Raw genomic sequence first — 16,339 nt, forward strand, 5'->3', positions numbered from 1 at the left:
CCTGATCCTCGTATGTCCGCTATAGGAAATAATTGTATGCCCGGATCGTTATGTTACAACGCACACGTGCAGGCGTATACGCACGCACTTTATTCTAACTAAACATACACGTATATACGTTTACCTCCTTCGTCCTCCACACGTCGAATGGAAGAGAATGAGATGCCGCCGCCGCCGTTATACATTCCAAACGCGCGCAGCAAAAAAGTACATGTATGCATTTTCAGGTACACTGATTGTGAATCTCGTTAGTCGCGAGAACACGTCTCTGTCAGCGGAATGTGCATTTCTTTTTTCATTCTCGCTCGATAACGTGTGTCCGATTAAAGAGACGGAATTGTAACGATGTTCGTCGCGTAATTCCCGTTTCGCATTTGGACTAGACGTAAAGTACGAGGATAAGGAAACACAATCGTTGAGTAATACATCCGACGAACGCGCGTACGGTAAAATACTTTTGCACTCGTGTCATTCAACGAGTGTAATGAGATAGTCGTGAAAATTCTCATATCGCAAGTCGATCAACTACTCGCGTAATTCGTCGTGTATATCTCGCACGTGCTCGGCTGATGTCATAAAGAGAACGCACCTGCCGATTGTTGCACGAAATCACAATATGGAAATTATCGGAAGGTAATACATTTCGATCTGCTTATGGAACGGGCTTCTCGAGTTTCTGTTTCTTCTCGGACTCGATCCTCGCTCGCCTCTCTTGCCTGTCCCTTCGAACGAATTCGGGATCGTTCCAATATTGGACCTCTCCGCTCGCGAACAAGATGAAGATCACGTTGGTCACGATGAAGACCCCGAAAACTATCCAAAACACGAGCCTCCATTGGTAAAGGGTCTCGTCCTTGGCCAACACGGCGACAATGTACGGCGTCACGATGCCGGTAAACGCGCCTATTCCGTTTACGACGGCCATCAGAGTACCGGAATAGTTCGGACTGAGGTCGAGAGCATTCACCTTCATCCCTGGATAAAACGTCCCTGGGAGGAGAATAACGAGATAAGCAATTAGCGATCGATTCCGCGCTTCCTTATTTCCAACTGTCTATACACGTACCCATTAGAGTTGTGCCGACCGTGAACATGATGACGACGGTCGCTCTGTCGCATTCGGCGTAAGACGCGCCGATGACGAAAGCACCCGGTCCCAATGAGGCAATAGTCGTGCCCAATTTCCGCACGTTCGTACGCGACATCACGCCGGCGGTGATCATCCAATCGGCCAGGCAAGACGTTATCACGCTACAGATCCACATGGTCAGATAAGGCAACGCAGACAAAAATCCGTTGTCTTTGATTGAATACTTGAGCACGTTGCTCATGTATTTAGGGAGATCGTTCACCAGGGTGAAGAAACCCCAATCGTGGCCAATCTGCGCGGCGATCAACGCCCAGAGCGGCACGGATTTGATCATGTGCCGCCATGGCACCGACGGCGGTTTCTTATGCGTATGCTCATGCATTGTCTCCTGGAGGAACTTCTTTTCTCTGTCGGAAATGAACGGATGCACGTCCGGATTGTTATAACACATTATCTGCCATACCAAGAACCATAGAACCCCGATGCTGCCGTACACGTAGAACACGGCCGGCCATCCCATTGGCGAGTAGGTGAGTATGACGCCGGACAAGGAGTTAGCGAACACCGTGCCGAGCTGGGCGCCGGCGAACACCAGCGAACCGATCACCGACCTCTCCTGCGGCGGTGTCCATTGCGCGAGCATCGCGTTCAACGCCGGGTACGTGGTACCCTCGCAGAGACCCATTAACACGCGTAGAATGATCAGCCCCGTTGAATCTCCGAACTCTACGACCAGCGGCGTGAGGAGCGTGAACACCGCGGTCGCCAAGATACCCAGGCCGAGGGAATACTTTCCGCCGAACTTCTCGGACAGCATCCCACCGGGCAGATGCGTCACCACGTAACCCCAGTAGAACGACGATAGAATTATACCCTACAGGGAAAACGTTAAAAATTGAATCTGCAAACATTAATCGACGACGAACGAAGGAACCGACGTTTAACCGCAATGGGCTAAGTGCTGACTCGTACGCGTCGTCGTTCGTGGAAAATTTATTTCATTTAAACGGCTCGTGAGTATCGGGGACAGGGAAAAGTTTGCACCTCATAATATTGCGGGCGCGAGAGGAAAATTTTCCTCGCACGTTTGTAAAATCTCTCGATAGCTATCTATTCATTATCCGCGTGCTTTCGTAACGCGACGGCGGCGGCGGCGGTGAATTTATAAAAAGGAATCTGGAATTTCGCTCGGGGAATAACGAACCGTCGAGGTGTTAATGTGCAAAAACGTGCTTGTTGTGCAGACAAAAATAAGCGGCAGTCACAAGGATCCTTTATCTGTCGAGAAGCGTCAGCGACCGAAGCCGCGTGTTAAACGGCGGTTAATTTCATTTTTGCAACTAGACCGAGACTTTTATCGTCGGATGAATGTTATATAATACCAGCGCGTTCTTTCGAGTACCCTAATTACGTAAACCGACGATCGTTCGCGATTCCAGGGATCTTTCAATTTTTAAAACTTATCAAATAAGCATTTTTTTAATATTCCGAATCGGGATCATCGGAACGCGAACGATGTCTGTCCGTATCATAAGAACGCACCGCGAGAGTGTGTCGTTCTGGAGACACGATCTCCTTTTACCTGCGTGAACGGATCCCAATTATATTGTGTCGCAGTTGACGATCTGATCACGGGTTTATGATCGACGTGCCCAAGCGACGTGATCGCCGAAGCATGACAAATATCGTCGGGATGGATTCCATCCTCTGGTTTCCGTGGCACCACCATCTCGGTGATCGTGATCGAGAGACAAACCCTCATCGCGTAAGCGTTGAACACTGCCAAAAAACCCATTATCGCGAACACCCATCGTTGCGGTACTCTTCCACCTACGGATCAATCATAAGCGTCGTTTACGTATGCATCTGTGACGGTACGCATTGACGAGAACGGGCTGACGGTCGTGGCTGTCGCGAAGAAAGTTCCGAGGTCAACGGCGCGGAAGGAATGACGATTAGCTGCAGAGGCTTTCCCCTATTGGCAGCTGTCTAACGAGCCGAACGGACTTAACTGGGTAAAGGTCAGATTCCTCGCACGTATCACCGCCACTTCGGTTTAAGTATCGTTTCAATTTCATCCTGCCGCTCGCTAAGGAGGTAAGACGGCGGCAACCACCGAACTGACAAAATTTAACGGCGGGGCGAGGAACGCGCGCGCGAGACGAAAAGAGTTCGAAGACCAAATGAATCCTTGAAGCGAGAGGTCAAACGCATTCGACACCCGTGACGATAATCCGTGATACGGTTTACAATGGTTTCATTGTAATTCGTAGAGAATCGATCCTAACTTCCTCCGATCGGCCCGTCGTCGTGACCGAACTACTCTACTCGTCGTCAGACCAAATCTTGTCAAATAGGCGAAGAAATAGGCGAGACAAACGTTTCTTCGCTTGATCGATGGATCTTCGGAACTTCGTCCGATTAAAAGTCGGAAGATAAGGAGTCCGTCGAGGCGCGAGGGTAAAACGAGATGAAAAAAGCGGATGAGCATTATACGATACCGTGCGATGATTCGTGAAGATCGGTGATAAAAGATGAAGGAGGTGTGTGTTAGCTGGTCATGGAAAAGATCGATCGATCGATCGACTATAAACAAACGATCGCATAAGATTATCGTTACGTTGAAATTCAGTTAGACACGCATCATCAGCGAGTTTATCTTATCTCTGAACAATGTACGGGAAATCCAAACACGAGGAGCCGAAAAAACTACCAACAATATCGCGGTGCGTCGATGATATCGAGAGGCAGAATGTAGACGAGATTCGGCACGAAGATAACGAGAGAGGAATTACGGGATTTACTCGATTCTGTTAATAGACGGATACAAAATTACGTGCTCTTAACTAGAGTAATCCCGTTTTACGGAGCCCAATTATTTGTTTATTATCCGTCCCGGGGAACTCGTCGAGCCTCGCGCCGTTTGCGAACACATCGGAATATCTCCCTTTATTAACCGGAACCCGTGATCGCATTTTTGTTACACACGTTATGCACGTGGAACGTTTCGAGTCCGCGAATACGATTTTTTTTATCCTTCCACCGTTCCGCGGTTTGCATCGCGTCGCATTGCATTTGCTTTGGTTCGTTTCTTTCGAGGACAAATCATGTTTTTTGTTCCCTGCACGGAAATATTTCAGGTATTCTCGATAAACGTTAAAAAAAATTCCACTCACGGACACGAATCCCTCGACGTAATTACGACGAACTATGGAATAAATTATACATAACTCGTCGTCCGCGTCAACGTATTGTATAATCTGCAATCGTTTAACTTTAAGCAACAACGTTTCGCCGATTAAGAAAAAAGCGTGCGTGGCGATGTGTCCATCGGTGTCTCGCGGATCTCCGACAATTCCATTAATCGTTTGTTCAACTACGTTTAATAAATTGTGGGAAGATAGAATTATCCAAACGCGATCAAATTCAAATACAATTAATCGTCGCCGCATAATGCGTTATTCAACGACGTTTACGTAATTTTACCTTCATTGTAATCGATTTGATTAATCTATTATACCAGCGTGTTTTACCGTTTTCTATCTTACGAAACACCCGATTACTAATTGCGCAAAGTAAAATCGGCGTTCCACTGATATTTAAGTTAACAGTGCCGAGACGTACACTAATCTTCAACGACGACTCGTAAACGTTCTTTAAACACCCTGTGCAAACATCCAATAAAATCGTGGTAACGATGAGCTTATGCTTAAGTTCCACTAAATCGTTCTTAACAAAACGATTACTATTATACGCGCTCTAAAAGATTCTCTTCGTAAGATCGAATTAATAATGAAACGGAGAAGGTGCGGAGTTTCATGTGAATTTGTTAAAATAGTAAATTATCTTGATCGATAGCCCGCAAACATCTGTAAATCTCCCAAGCAAACGCGAATTAAAACAGAAACGACGCTTCGTTAATCATTGTTAAAGGACGCGAGCGGTACTTACAGCATACTTTCCAGGACGACAGCATTTTGTAAACGAAATTCAATTATGTTCTCCGTGTCTAATGCAACGCGAAGTGGAGCATAAATCGTTTGGTATCACGTCGTTCGGAGCCGAGTGAAATTCATACGTTCTCTGAGTTCAGCTCGTTGAGTACGTGAACATGTACTACTGTCGGCACGAGCCACGGGACAAGTCTCTTAACACGAAAATCACGAGATGTTATGGACAGAAACCGGTACCCGTGTACCGCAGCCGCATGTTCCGATTAACTGAATCAATCCGCACCGCGCGAATTCATTTTATACTCGTACACGTGTTCCTCACTAAACGCAAAAAGGGAAAGGAAACTGTGGATAAGACGCCGAGCGGGTTGGTAAAAGTTGGCGTAGGGAAGAGTACGACCGATGGTTGGAGGGGAATGATAACGCGTCGCGTATTATGCACCTATTTTTGATAATCCGTGTTTGTACACCATGAGCGTTCGATGAACAGTTACAAGAGCAAAAGAGATCTCGACCGCGTACCTCCGATCGAAAAGATCGATTTAAAAAAAAGTAGAAAGAAGAGGAGAAAACTTTTCTGAGAAACTCGCATACGAAACCACACACCGTTCGTGAAAAATTGCTCATTCCTATTAAAAGAACAAACGTTTTTCCGTAAGAGCTTTTTTCTTGCTCGTTTCACAATTATTATCCTACACGAGGCACGTACGTGATCTCTTATCAAAGTACGTAAAAGTAGGTTTAAATCCTAACAAAGCGGTCGGTGATCCTAGGAAGATCATAATCGATGCGGTGAACGATTACCGCGACCCTTACTCTCGTTAGAAGAACGCGAGGAAAGTGCAACGCGGAACATCCTCGTTTTACCGCAGACGATATCTACAAAAGATATTGCCTACTTACATTTGAAGGTAAAATCGCGATTTCACAGTACTGAAGAATCTTAAGACCATCGCGGTATCTCCGTGTTAAATTTCATCACTGGTATAAATAGACGAAATATTTCATACCCTGTTTACGATCATTCGCCGCTATCTTTCTGTCGCGTACCTTCTTTCGAACAGCCTACCGGCCGGCCCTTATATCTCGCGCACAACGAATATTAAAGACTAACTTCCAGGAAGTATCAATATTTCTACAATGTAGCTACTGGCTGGCTTAATATTCAAGTATGAATATAATTGTTGTCGTGACGCTTGACTCAACTTTCGTCGAGAACGTGTTGACACACGGTAAAACTTTTGCAGTATCGAGCATGAAAACAATCGCTATAAACAATTAAACCACCTTCGCTCCCGATATCACGACGCGCCAGATTAATGATAATGAATCGATCGTACCTCTAATACCGTGGAATTAAAAGTGTCGTCACGATAAAATCATCAAGTTTCACGAGAAGTATCAGCGTAAATTGCCTGTCCGCGATATCGTTACTTTTTCTCCCATACTTCACTTGATTGTCTGCTAATCTTAGATAATTATCAGACGACTGATTATCTCTTTTTTTAACGCCTGTAATATGACGTCTAATTTGCAACACGAGAAACATCGTAAATGAACGAAGAAAGATGAAAATAATTCGTTGCAGCCGAATTTTATTTAAAAAGAATAAAAAAAATAAGATGAACTATTAATTGTGCGGACTCGGATTCGGTCGCGGGTAAGACCGTTGAATGTACCTTGGCTCTAATCTTTGCGCCCTTTTCTTAATTCCATGTAAATTTGAGGTATTTTGCGCATCAGTTCCTCACTCTCTCGTTTTGCCACAGCCATGGACTGGTCCAATTCGTGTGTCTGTAGAATTCACACAGGATCTTGTTATGTTTACGATTCTAGTTCAACAGAATCAGAGATAACGACGATAGACTACTCACGCATTCCTTCACTATAAATTTTTTTAACAAATCGAACAGATCGTTCACTGTCCACAAACTCTCGTCCGATTTTCCTAACATCACGAACGAACAGTCTGACTGATGTCTCGCATGTTCGGTCCTAGAAACCAAATACAGACAAATCCTGATTTCGACCAAGAGCAAATTTTTGTTACGCACACAGCGAACTGCGATTAGGATGAAAGAATCGAAGGATATTAGAATTTGTACCATGGATCATCCTCGGCATCCCAGCCGTCGAGTTGTTTCGCGCAAATGAAACACTGGACCAGATCAGGTTCCTCTCTACCACCTACCGCGAAAAACCCAGCAGCGGCCATTAATTCTGCGTTACAATTATCAGAAGATCGAAACGGCCAATTATCAAAAGTTTTCAATCTAGCGGTTTTCCAAAACATCGAATCGGGCTCTCTAAAACAAAAGGAACGACTTCTATGGTTATGACCCACAGTTGCTCGCGACAGATTCGATTCATCGCGAATAATAAATTTGTCTAGATTCGAGTGAGCTAATTTCCTGAATTGCTTACGGTAATATCTCCATCATTGATTGATGAAACAATTGTTATAACGTCCTGTTTGAAAAACGGACAAACACCGGATCGGAATAGCAAAACCCGCGTCTCGCGCAACGTACGAAAATTGAAACAAACGTATCATCCTGCCCTCTATGTTGGCATTTCATTCATTAATCATTACCGGCGATCGATAACAACGATTCAAACGCTGTCAATCACTGTCGACAAAAACGCCGCGAAAAGGAAAATTGAAAATCACAAATAAACTTTTTTTAACCCAACTCCCCCGATTCATTGATTGATCTCTCACCTCATCGAAACCTATCGTAATATCTGCTATTGTCCACGCCCGTACGATTACCATGACGACGAAATTCTTACTCTGTCAAGAAGAGTTTGTATAATTGATCGTAACGAAAGTCAGTTCGAGTCGTTGCATATCGTAGAACTTTTCATTATGGACTTGCAATATCTTGAATTACTTGGCGTGATAGCCTTCGACGGTTAGTATTCGATAGTCTGCGGATTTTATACGCATTCACAGAAAAATTTGATACACGAGAAGATCTGAAAGATGCTTGTAACGCGCGGGAGTGTGCGTCACTTGTACGTGGAGAAAACCGCGGTATATAATTTAGCAGGACTCGAACGGGATCGTCTAAATTTTCGATTAGTCTTATGACTAATAATAAACTGCGATTTTGTATAGCTATTACCTATCTCTTCCGTTCCAAAAGAATTGTTGCAAAACGCGCGGTGGATGAAGCGATACTTTCATTTGCTCGAGGATAGAAAAGAGTCTTGATTGAACAGGAACGTTACGCTTATTCCGAGAAAGTTTCGTTTGCGACAAGCAGATCTTCTAGACGCGTCATCGTACAAACTCAAAGCTGAAATTGAATTTAGGTCTCGTAAGGAATGGTTTACATGTACATCCCGATGGAGAACACATTATACACGCAACGGGGAACAAAGTCACCATAAAAAATATAAAGTCCGGCGAACAGACCTTCCTCACTGGCCACAAAAATGCGGTGTCCGCAGTATGCATTTCACCCTCCGGAGACTTGATAGCTTCTGGTCAAGTGACACATCATGGTTTCAAGGTGATTCTCTCAAAGTGAAAGAACACTAGTGTTACATCCCGTTCTTCTTTCATTCAAACGATCCACTTACACAGGCAATGGTCATAATATGGGACTACCAGGAGCGTAAAATGAAGTCTAAGTACGAATTGCATAAAGTCAGAGTCGAAGCCGTGTGCTTTACGCAGAACGGGCAATATCTGATCAGTCTCGGTGGTAGGGACGACGGTCGCGTGATACTCTGGGACATTGAGAACGAAACGCCGCTGTGCGGTGCGTTACTTCGGTTTCGTTTCATCGATTATCATTGAAACTAAGAAATCAAGTTCAGCCCGTACTAGTAGCGTTCACATCGTAGGTACTCTTGCCGCGAGCGAAGCTTGCGGGGACGTTTTGATTGTCGCGCGAACGAACATCTCCCCGACGGCTTTTGTCACCGCTGGCGATGGAAATTTGAGATTATGGCGCACGAGTACGAAAGATCGAAAGATCTACGGGACGGACGCGAAACTCGGGAAGATCAAGCGTTCGATCAACTGCGTGGTCATCGATGAAAAGGACGAAAATATTTATTGCGGAACGACGTCTGGCGACATTATAAAAGCAAGGTCGTTCGATCGACGAATCCCTTTTTTCCGACTCGCAATTAACATCTCGTTGTCTTCTCGCGTAGATTCAACGTCGAAGATGACAAATGCCCGGTCATGGTCGGTTGTTACACGAAGATACCGAAGCACGTGGGAAAGACGAACGGGAACGACGTAGAAGTATACGCGGGCGGCGTAAAAAATCTGTTGCTCTTAGAGAAAGAAAAGTTGATCGTCGGTGCTGGTGATGCGACGATCGAATTAATTGAAATAGCGAAAGAACCACCGCGTACCGCAAATAAAACGAAACAGTCGCTGACTGTACCAGTTATAGTGACAGTAAGTACGACAGAACACGAAGACCAGGATATAGTGTACGAATATGTATAAATAAATATGTATGTCTTTACAGCTCCGTACAGCGGACGTGTGCGCTCCGGCGACATCGATGGTCCGGTTTAAAAATGACTTTATACTCGTAGGAACTACTCTAAGCGAGATCTATGAAATTCATTTGGCCACCTTTCGCTTGCGTTTGATAATCACTTGTCATACCAGTACAATATACGATTTGGCATTTCCGAGGTAAATCTTTCGCTCCAAGGGGTTTACTCCTCTGTTGCCATGATTTTACCGTGGCGAATCAATTTCACAGGGACTGTTCAGAGATATTCGCGACGACCGGTAAAAATGACATACGAATATGGAAGCTGGACAATCAGAAAGAACTGCTCAGGATCACCGTACCAAATTTTTCCTGTTCCAGTATATGTTTCGATTCGAAAGGATCTATAATATCCGGTGAGTGTTTCGAGCGAGTATCTATCATTATTTGTTATGACTGAAATCGTCGTTCGATCTACTCGGAGGAAGCCTGGAACGACGGGACAGTAAGAGGTTTCGCTTTGAACGGAGGAAAGCTGCTGTTCGAGATCAATAGCGCTCACACGAAATCCGTCTCGGTCGTTACGATTACAAACGACGACTGCAAACTCATCACTGGTGGCTGCGAGGGGCAGGTACTCGTACAAAACATGTAATGACTTTGTATAAGTTAATAAACTTGGTACACGCGTTGGCTCAGGTGCGAGTATGGAACGCAGTAACCGAGATACGTCATCTACTGAAAGTGATGAAAGAGCACAGGGGTGCGATAACGTCGTTGCACGTTTCACCTGATAACAAGAGTGTGATCAGTTCCAGTAAGGACGGCACGTGCATAATGTGGGATTTGAGGTAAACATTGAGTCTCGGAAACGTTGGAATTTAATCGTGGCGCCTGCGATAACTTAAAAGCTATTCTCATTCAGAAATTTAACGAGGAAGTTCATGCTGAGTGGAAATACGATGTACATGGCAACGTGTTTCGTGCCCAGCGGCGTACAGATTTTAACTTGCGGCACGGATGGGAAAGTGGCATACTGGGAGACCATAGACGGCTCGTGGGTTCGGGAGGTTGAGGGTTCAGTCTCTGGCAGATTGAACACGATCAATTTCAGTTGCGACGGAAATTATTTTCTCACCGGATCGGATGATAATATCGTGAAACTATGGGAATATCGTACTGCGAGCACTGTCCGCGTAGGTCTTTCACACGCTGCCGCTGTTACCGCCAGCGCGTTCTCTCCGAATGGAAAATCTATCGTTACAGTGAGCGCGGACGGTGCCGTCATGATTTGGAAATACCCGTTTTCGGAAACGTCGACTACGAACGCGTCGTGATAACGTTCGAGAGAAACTCTGCTATGACGCACGAACACAGTGGAACTCCTAAGGCGAACTTGCCCAAGTTTATTAAATTAAACCTTATTTATTTGATTAGCCAAGATTCAATTTGAAATTGAACCGATCAACGACACTTATATATTATATATAATAGTATAGGATATAAATCTTTGTAATGTCTATGTACATTTATAATATATAGAAGTATACACGTACTCAGAGTCGATGCTTATCCCCAGGCTTGGCTCTTGCAGTAATGAAGTATCAATTTTCCATCTGCACCGTAACAGTCGTACAGATTCTTTACTATTTGATCCGGTGCAGGTGCGAACGTTTGATTCACATAGAGGAACTAGCAAAGAAAATGTGCTTGAGCCACTGATGTTGGAACCAGCAACTTTCTATTCATTGAACTTACCAATTTCTCATTAGCATCTAACTTGAGATACCTTCTAACAAAATCTGAGATTCGACCGATGCAATGATCCTGACTGACGGACCATTTCTTCTGCTTCATTATCGGTGCATTCCCGGTCGCTTTTAGCAAAATATCAACTGGAACATTAACAAACTTTTCTTATTCTCTGCGAAACTTCTCAGCTCTGCACTTTGGACCGGCTTTCTTTCTTGTAAACGAACAATCGTACTTTTTGCTTTCTCCTTGGCGACAGATTGAACTCCGTTACGGGTCGACTGTGCTTCCGAGGGAATTGTCTCGAGACTAGCAGGCGCTTCTTCGTTCGTTGAACTTTCACCAATTTCGTCTGACTTGCCACCAATTTCAATAGCGGGATTTTCGTTGACCTCCTTGTCGGACATTGCTTTCGTATTAAATGTTTATGCCCATACGAACTGAATATTATTGTAGTCAACGAAACAGTATTTAAAATGACTGTGCAACAGACGATGGGCGAAGTACCGCGTCCTGCATCGATTTTTAACAACAGTAATTAAGAGAATATCTCGTTTACGTTGGTGAACACATACAAACGTTCATATATACATACTGAATACATACACTGAAAACGTTCGTCGTAAACTCGTGAATTGTCAATCAACTGTCAATGAGATTCGCAACGATCACTTGAACGAACTCTAACCTACGATTCTGTAAACAAATCAGGACACTCTTCATTACGGTTACGATCCATGATGGCAACTTCACGACACTGAAAGTATCACATGGCAATCATAATTTATAAAATCGTATAATTATAACAATCAGCTACAGGATGCATGAATTTCAAACGAAAGATTTCATGTATCGAAATCGCAACGAAATAAAAATGTGTAAAGATCATTCGTCAAATGTATAGAAATGCGCCGAGTATCATCAAGCGCTCACTTCGCGTTGCAGACGTTTGAATTTCAAATTTGTCATACACACCACGTGCGTTGATACACGCTAGCTTTTGTAATAAATATAACGATATTATGGTATTAGAATAAACGTGAGTGAAACTTGAAAACCTCAACCAAAGAAGAAAGATGAAGAAGATGTTACGCCTCTTCAAGTCTACGTCAAGATCTCGATAACTGTCTGCAATAATTGTTAACCTATCACCAACGGACTCTACTATGAAACCTGCGTAAGATTCCACTCTTATTCGTTCTTTCCAATTGCTTTCACGTAATTCTAATTATCGATAACTGAAACTGACAATACCGGATCATAATTTAAAATACTGTCTAAACTTTTATTTCGTTTTCGCCAGAAACTCGAAACCACCTGCTGCACTACGTAAACACGTAGGCCGTACGAAACATGACGACAACGACGACGATGTATCTAAGGAACCTGTCAAAGTCTTCTGCCGTTTGAGGCCGATGACTCGGCCTAACGACACGTCGTGTATTAAAATTACGTCCGACACGAGCTTGGTCATAACGTCGGGAGAATCGGTAACGAACGTTCGTACCGCGAACAGAGCTATTCGAACATGTTTCAGTCACGTCTTTGGCCCGAGCTCCTCTCAAAATGAAGTGTTCAACGTCGTCGCTTTGCCGCTTGTTCAGAATCTTATAAACGGCAGAAACGGTTTACTCTTCACGTATGGAGTAACTGGGAGCGGTAAAACCTATACTATGTCTGGCAGTATGAACGACGCGGGGATCATGCCTCGCAGTTTGGACGTTATGTTTAACAGCATAGCGCATTGCCAAGCGAAAAAGTTCATATTTAAACCAGATAAGCTGAACGGTTTCGATGTACAAAACGAAAACGATGCATTGCTGGACAGGCAGAACGAGCTTCAGAAATTTGTTATTCCTACTGGTGGGAAAACTCCTAGAACGTAAGTGAGGAACATTACTCTCTACGTAGAATAAAATATTCGATTCACTGATATACGTTATAAAGGTGTAAAGGCGACGGGAAGAACGAGAACAACAATGATATGTTAAACGTCAGCAACGAGCCGCAGACCGTAGATATCGACGAGGATAATGCATATGCAGTGTTTATCACATACGTTGAAGTTTATAACAACAGTGTGTACGATTTACTAGAAGAGACTGATGCGAAGGCTAAGTACGTGCAATGATCGTCGAGAATTTTAATTAATGTTTCGTGAGATTTATGAATGAATTCAGGACCTTGCAGAGTAAAATTATCCGCGAAGATGGATACCGAAACATGTACATTCACGGGTGTACAGAAGTGGAGGTGAAAAGTTCGGAAGAAGCGTTTGAGGTATTTCAACGTGGTCAGTGCAGAAGACACATCGCGTACACTAATCTTAATGCAGAATCAAGCAGATCTCATAGTGTTTTTACCATAAGGCTCGTTCAGGTATTAATCCCGGTGTATGATTGCATTGTTACTATTCCGCGCGCGGTTCGTGTGTGTATTTTGATTATTTGCTCCAGGCACCGCTGGATAAACAAGGTGAACAAGTTGTTCAAGACAAGCGGACAGTCTGTATTAGTCAATTATCATTGGTAGATTTAGCCGGAAGCGAGCGTACGAACCGCTCGAAAAATACTGGTCAGAGGCTTAGAGAAGCAGGTAATTCACAAAGATATTGTATGACATCTATGTTTCAGTTCATTTCTCATTTATTCTCCGATAGGAAATATAAATAATTCATTAATGACGCTGCGCACTTGCTTGGAGATACTTCGTGAGAACCAGACACAGGGAACGAATAAAATAGTTCCGTATCGAGACTCGAAGATAACACAGTTGTTTAAGAATTATTTTGACGGTGATGGAGCCGTCAGAATGATCATCTGCGTCAATCCTAGTATCGATGATTACGACGAGACGATCGTGAGCATTTAATTTCTTATCATTTTAAATTGTCATCATATTTCTGATTACAATAATACGTTCACTCTCATCCTCGTCGTGTAGCAAGTGTTGAAGTTCGCCGAAGTAAGCCAAGAAGTGCAAGTTACGAATTCGGCGAGCTCGAAATTGGATTTAGGATACACACCTGGTAGAAGACAAGCTAATAAAGTAAGGAAGCGTGAAACATACACATTGTTCCTGTTTGTTCAATTGATCTTGTCGTTCGTTATAGATGTTCAAAGAAGCCAGGAATAGGCTGGAATGTGCTGGTCATCGAGATGCTGCCGAGTTGGAAGTTGATTTAGGTTTAGTGTACAGGTGGGTGGAACGTCGCTTGTTCGCTAATGAGAAAGATAATGTTGTTACGTGATAAATCGTCTTCCAGCCTCGGAGGACCGTTTCCAGGAATGGACGTGACAAATCCGCATAACGACGAAATCATTACGACGCTTATGCGATTCTTAGAATTGCGTATACAAAAACGGAACGTTTTACGCGAGGATCTAAAACAGAAACGTAATAGTTTACAATTTGCAAATTAATCATTTTCTCGGACAACGTACAGCTATTTTTTTTTATGTCTTTCAGAGAATGATTTTAGAAACATGTTGGTGAACCTAGAACGAGAAAACGTATCATTGAAAATCGAGAATTCTACGTTGAAAGCGATGGACGATCAACAACGCAAGAAGGTAAGTACTCGAGTATGCGATGTTTCAAGTGCTACAATTATCCGTTTTGCAAACTGATTACAGATAACCACGTTAGAAGCGCACATCTGTAAAACGGAAGCTCAAATCGACACGTTGTTATACAGATTAAATAGCGCGAACGAACTGATCAGGCACATGAAGCAAGAGGTAAGTTTTTAAGTTGTTTTCTATGGAAAAGTTACGGAAGTCGAACGACATCTGCTGTTGTTGTAGTTGAAAGACAAAGATACGTTATTGAATCAACGTATAACGGATAAGCAAAGAGTCAAGGAAAAATATTCTAGCAGAATTCAAGCAGAGACTAATAAAATGAGTAAGGAATTGGAAAGTAAACTACGTCGGCAGCGTGAGATTCTCCAGGTACTAGCTTCATTCGTTGCATGCTTCTTTCTTTCTTCATTCATTCATTCATTCATTCATTCATTCATTCAATCAATATTACTTTCTTATCCATTTAGAATCAAATGAAACAAAAGGAGGACAAACTGAAGTTAGTGAAGCAAATATTAAGCGACGAGGACGTGGACGTAAACGTGAAAGAGAGATTAGAAACCGAGGATCCGACATCAGTGATGAGCGACGCTGAAATACCCACAGGCTCTGAGGCTACTACCAGTGTTTCGGAGCCGATAATTTCTACGCCGAGGACGATTACAAGACCAATTACCATGGTTCAGTCTGAACATCGTAGCGACGCTCGACTGAGTAGAAAGGTATCAAATACTTTTGTACAAAAATATGTGTATACACGTTGAAACATTTGATCAAGCTTGCGTATGTGGTTTTCACGTCACCAGGAGAGGATTCCGGTAGTGAATTTACGGTACAGGCGGTCGCAGAGCGCAGACAGATGGATCGATCATCGGCCCCCTGGCCTAGCTCCGGTCGGGACTATACTTCAACCGTTTATTCGTCGCAAACGAAGCGTTACGCAATTGACCGATCCGAAAGACATAACGAGCAGAGCGTCCAAGTATTGCCTCGTCGCACAGGAGCAAGACACGGATGGTGAACTTGAAACGAAATTATACAAAGTAAGTGATTACTAAATTCGTTTGAAACGCATCTACGAGGAGGTAATAGTAAAATTGTCGATTGACAGGGGGACATACTGCCGACCAGTGGGGGAGGTGCGCAGGTCGTGTTCAACGATATGGAGCATTTGAAACAAGTTTCGCCTGTTTCAAGAAGGAAACGCAGCGGTTACTTGAGCCCGGAGAAAAATGTTGCTTCCGAGGCAAATTCGGAAGACAGTTCGAAAAAGCCCCGAATATAACGTTTTACCGAGCATTACGCCCTTAAGTATAATTTAAACCCATCGATTTTACTTTAACGATCGCAATATTTAGTATATGTTTGTTTATAGTTTCAGATGAAATGCGTGTATCTTGTTTAATTTAGTTATAAAAAAAGCACTTTAATTTTTGTTCAAAAGCTATCATTGCTGCATCAATTTTGTTTCTCATAACATTGATCTCATGA

At 43.5% G+C, this 16,339-nt stretch overlaps 5 protein-coding genes across 8 annotated transcripts; 2 read left to right on the top strand and 3 right to left on the bottom strand.

The window, feature by feature from the left end:
• Nucleotides 1-48: 48 nt before the first annotated feature.
• On the bottom strand, nucleotides 49-11,155 carry LOC108627728 (putative inorganic phosphate cotransporter). 3 transcript variants are annotated; one of them, XM_026815801.1, is made up of 4 exons: nucleotides 11,069-11,155; nucleotides 2,673-2,920; nucleotides 1,067-1,964; nucleotides 49-990 (listed from the first exon to the last, which is right to left on the bottom strand). In XM_026815801.1, exons 2-4 carry the CDS (start codon nucleotides 2,883-2,885, stop codon nucleotides 653-655), a joined length of 1,449 nt encoding a protein of 482 aa, XP_026671602.1. In that variant the 5' UTR covers nucleotides 2,886-2,920; nucleotides 11,069-11,155; the 3' UTR covers nucleotides 49-652. The 3 variants fall into 3 exon arrangements, with proteins under 3 accessions (XP_026671602.1, XP_026671600.1, XP_017884611.1); XM_026815799.1 differs by lacking the exon at nucleotides 11,069-11,155 and adding an exon at nucleotides 6,723-6,809; XM_018029122.2 differs by lacking the exon at nucleotides 11,069-11,155 and adding an exon at nucleotides 5,042-6,552.
• On the bottom strand, nucleotides 6,622-7,575 carry Det (baculoviral IAP repeat containing deterin). The gene is made up of 4 exons (XM_026815804.1): nucleotides 7,468-7,575; nucleotides 7,149-7,349; nucleotides 6,918-7,038; nucleotides 6,622-6,837 (listed from the first exon to the last, which is right to left on the bottom strand). The coding sequence occupies exons 1-4, from the start codon at nucleotides 7,482-7,484 to the stop codon at nucleotides 6,730-6,732; spliced, it is 447 nt and encodes a 148-aa protein (XP_026671605.1). The 5' UTR covers nucleotides 7,485-7,575; the 3' UTR covers nucleotides 6,622-6,729.
• On the top strand, nucleotides 7,885-10,872 carry LOC108627606 (cilia- and flagella-associated protein 52). The gene is made up of 10 exons (XM_018028915.2): nucleotides 7,885-7,958; nucleotides 8,362-8,561; nucleotides 8,636-8,813; nucleotides 8,899-9,148; nucleotides 9,214-9,466; nucleotides 9,540-9,712; nucleotides 9,783-9,928; nucleotides 10,001-10,146; nucleotides 10,212-10,363; nucleotides 10,438-10,872. Exons 1-10 carry the CDS (start codon nucleotides 7,913-7,915, stop codon nucleotides 10,847-10,849), a joined length of 1,956 nt encoding a protein of 651 aa, XP_017884404.1. The 5' UTR covers nucleotides 7,885-7,912; the 3' UTR covers nucleotides 10,850-10,872.
• On the bottom strand, nucleotides 10,896-12,021 carry Atg12 (Autophagy-related 12). The gene is made up of 4 exons (XM_026815805.1): nucleotides 11,871-12,021; nucleotides 11,500-11,777; nucleotides 11,271-11,407; nucleotides 10,896-11,204 (listed from the first exon to the last, which is right to left on the bottom strand). Exons 2-4 carry the CDS (start codon nucleotides 11,669-11,671, stop codon nucleotides 11,082-11,084), a joined length of 432 nt encoding a protein of 143 aa, XP_026671606.1. The 5' UTR covers nucleotides 11,672-11,777; nucleotides 11,871-12,021; the 3' UTR covers nucleotides 10,896-11,081.
• A 222-nt stretch (nucleotides 12,022-12,243) lies between these two features.
• On the top strand, nucleotides 12,244-16,295 carry LOC108627726 (kinesin-like protein KIF23). Of its 2 annotated transcripts, none has more exons than XM_018029120.2 (15): nucleotides 12,244-12,441; nucleotides 12,568-13,146; nucleotides 13,212-13,382; nucleotides 13,445-13,643; nucleotides 13,721-13,859; nucleotides 13,924-14,123; nucleotides 14,208-14,312; nucleotides 14,377-14,462; nucleotides 14,530-14,660; nucleotides 14,733-14,836; nucleotides 14,900-15,004; nucleotides 15,071-15,217; nucleotides 15,316-15,570; nucleotides 15,655-15,891; nucleotides 15,960-16,295. In XM_018029120.2, the coding sequence occupies exons 1-15, from the start codon at nucleotides 12,431-12,433 to the stop codon at nucleotides 16,131-16,133; spliced, it is 2,643 nt and encodes an 880-aa protein (XP_017884609.1). In that variant the 5' UTR covers nucleotides 12,244-12,430; the 3' UTR covers nucleotides 16,134-16,295. The 2 variants fall into 2 exon arrangements, with proteins under 2 accessions (XP_017884609.1, XP_026671599.1); XM_026815798.1 differs by having other exon boundaries at nucleotides 15,941-16,053.
• The last annotated feature ends 44 nt before the right edge of the window (nucleotides 16,296-16,339 follow it).

The sequence above is a fragment of the Ceratina calcarata genome, unplaced genomic scaffold, assembly GCF_001652005.2.
Source record: "Ceratina calcarata isolate Rehan_Ccalc_2016 unplaced genomic scaffold, ASM165200v1 scaffold48.2, whole genome shotgun sequence".
Taxonomy (NCBI): domain Eukaryota; kingdom Metazoa; phylum Arthropoda; class Insecta; order Hymenoptera; family Apidae; genus Ceratina; species Ceratina calcarata.

Coding starts and splice junctions, on each gene's coding strand:
- Atg12 (XM_026815805.1), bottom strand. CDS start 11,671: ATGTCCGACAAGGAGGTCAACGAAAATCCCGCTATTGAAATTGGTGGC. Junction 11,408..11,499: donor CGCCAAGGAGAAAGCAAAAA/GTACGATTGTTC, acceptor TTAATGTTCCAG/TTGATATTTTGCTAAAAGCG. Junction 11,205..11,270: donor TAGATGCTAATGAGAAATTG/GTAAGTTCAATG, acceptor TTTCTTTGCTAG/TTCCTCTATGTGAATCAAAC.
- LOC108627606 (XM_018028915.2), top strand. CDS start 7,913: ATGGACTTGCAATATCTTGAATTACTTGGCGTGATAGCCTTCGACG. Junction 9,467..9,539: donor CTGTACCAGTTATAGTGACA/GTAAGTACGACA, acceptor ATGTCTTTACAG/CTCCGTACAGCGGACGTGTG. Junction 10,364..10,437: donor TGCATAATGTGGGATTTGAG/GTAAACATTGAG, acceptor ATTCTCATTCAG/AAATTTAACGAGGAAGTTCA.
- LOC108627726 (XM_018029120.2), top strand. Junction 13,860..13,923: donor TCAGAGGCTTAGAGAAGCAG/GTAATTCACAAA, acceptor ATTCTCCGATAG/GAAATATAAATAATTCATTA. Junction 14,463..14,529: donor GATTTAGGTTTAGTGTACAG/GTGGGTGGAACG, acceptor ATCGTCTTCCAG/CCTCGGAGGACCGTTTCCAG.
- LOC108627728 (XM_018029122.2), bottom strand. CDS start 5,066: ATGCTGTCGTCCTGGAAAGTATGCT. Junction 2,921..5,041: donor GTCGTCCTGGAAAGTATGCT/GTAAGTACCGCT, acceptor ATTGATCCGTAG/GTGGAAGAGTACCGCAACGA. Junction 991..1,066: donor GGTCGGCACAACTCTAATGG/GTACGTGTATAG, acceptor TTCTCCTCCCAG/GGACGTTTTATCCAGGGATG.
- Det (XM_026815804.1), bottom strand. Junction 7,039..7,148: donor GATGCCGAGGATGATCCATG/GTACAAATTCTA, acceptor TTTGGTTTCTAG/GACCGAACATGCGAGACATC. Junction 6,838..6,917: donor AATTTATAGTGAAGGAATGC/GTGAGTAGTCTA, acceptor TGAATTCTACAG/ACACACGAATTGGACCAGTC.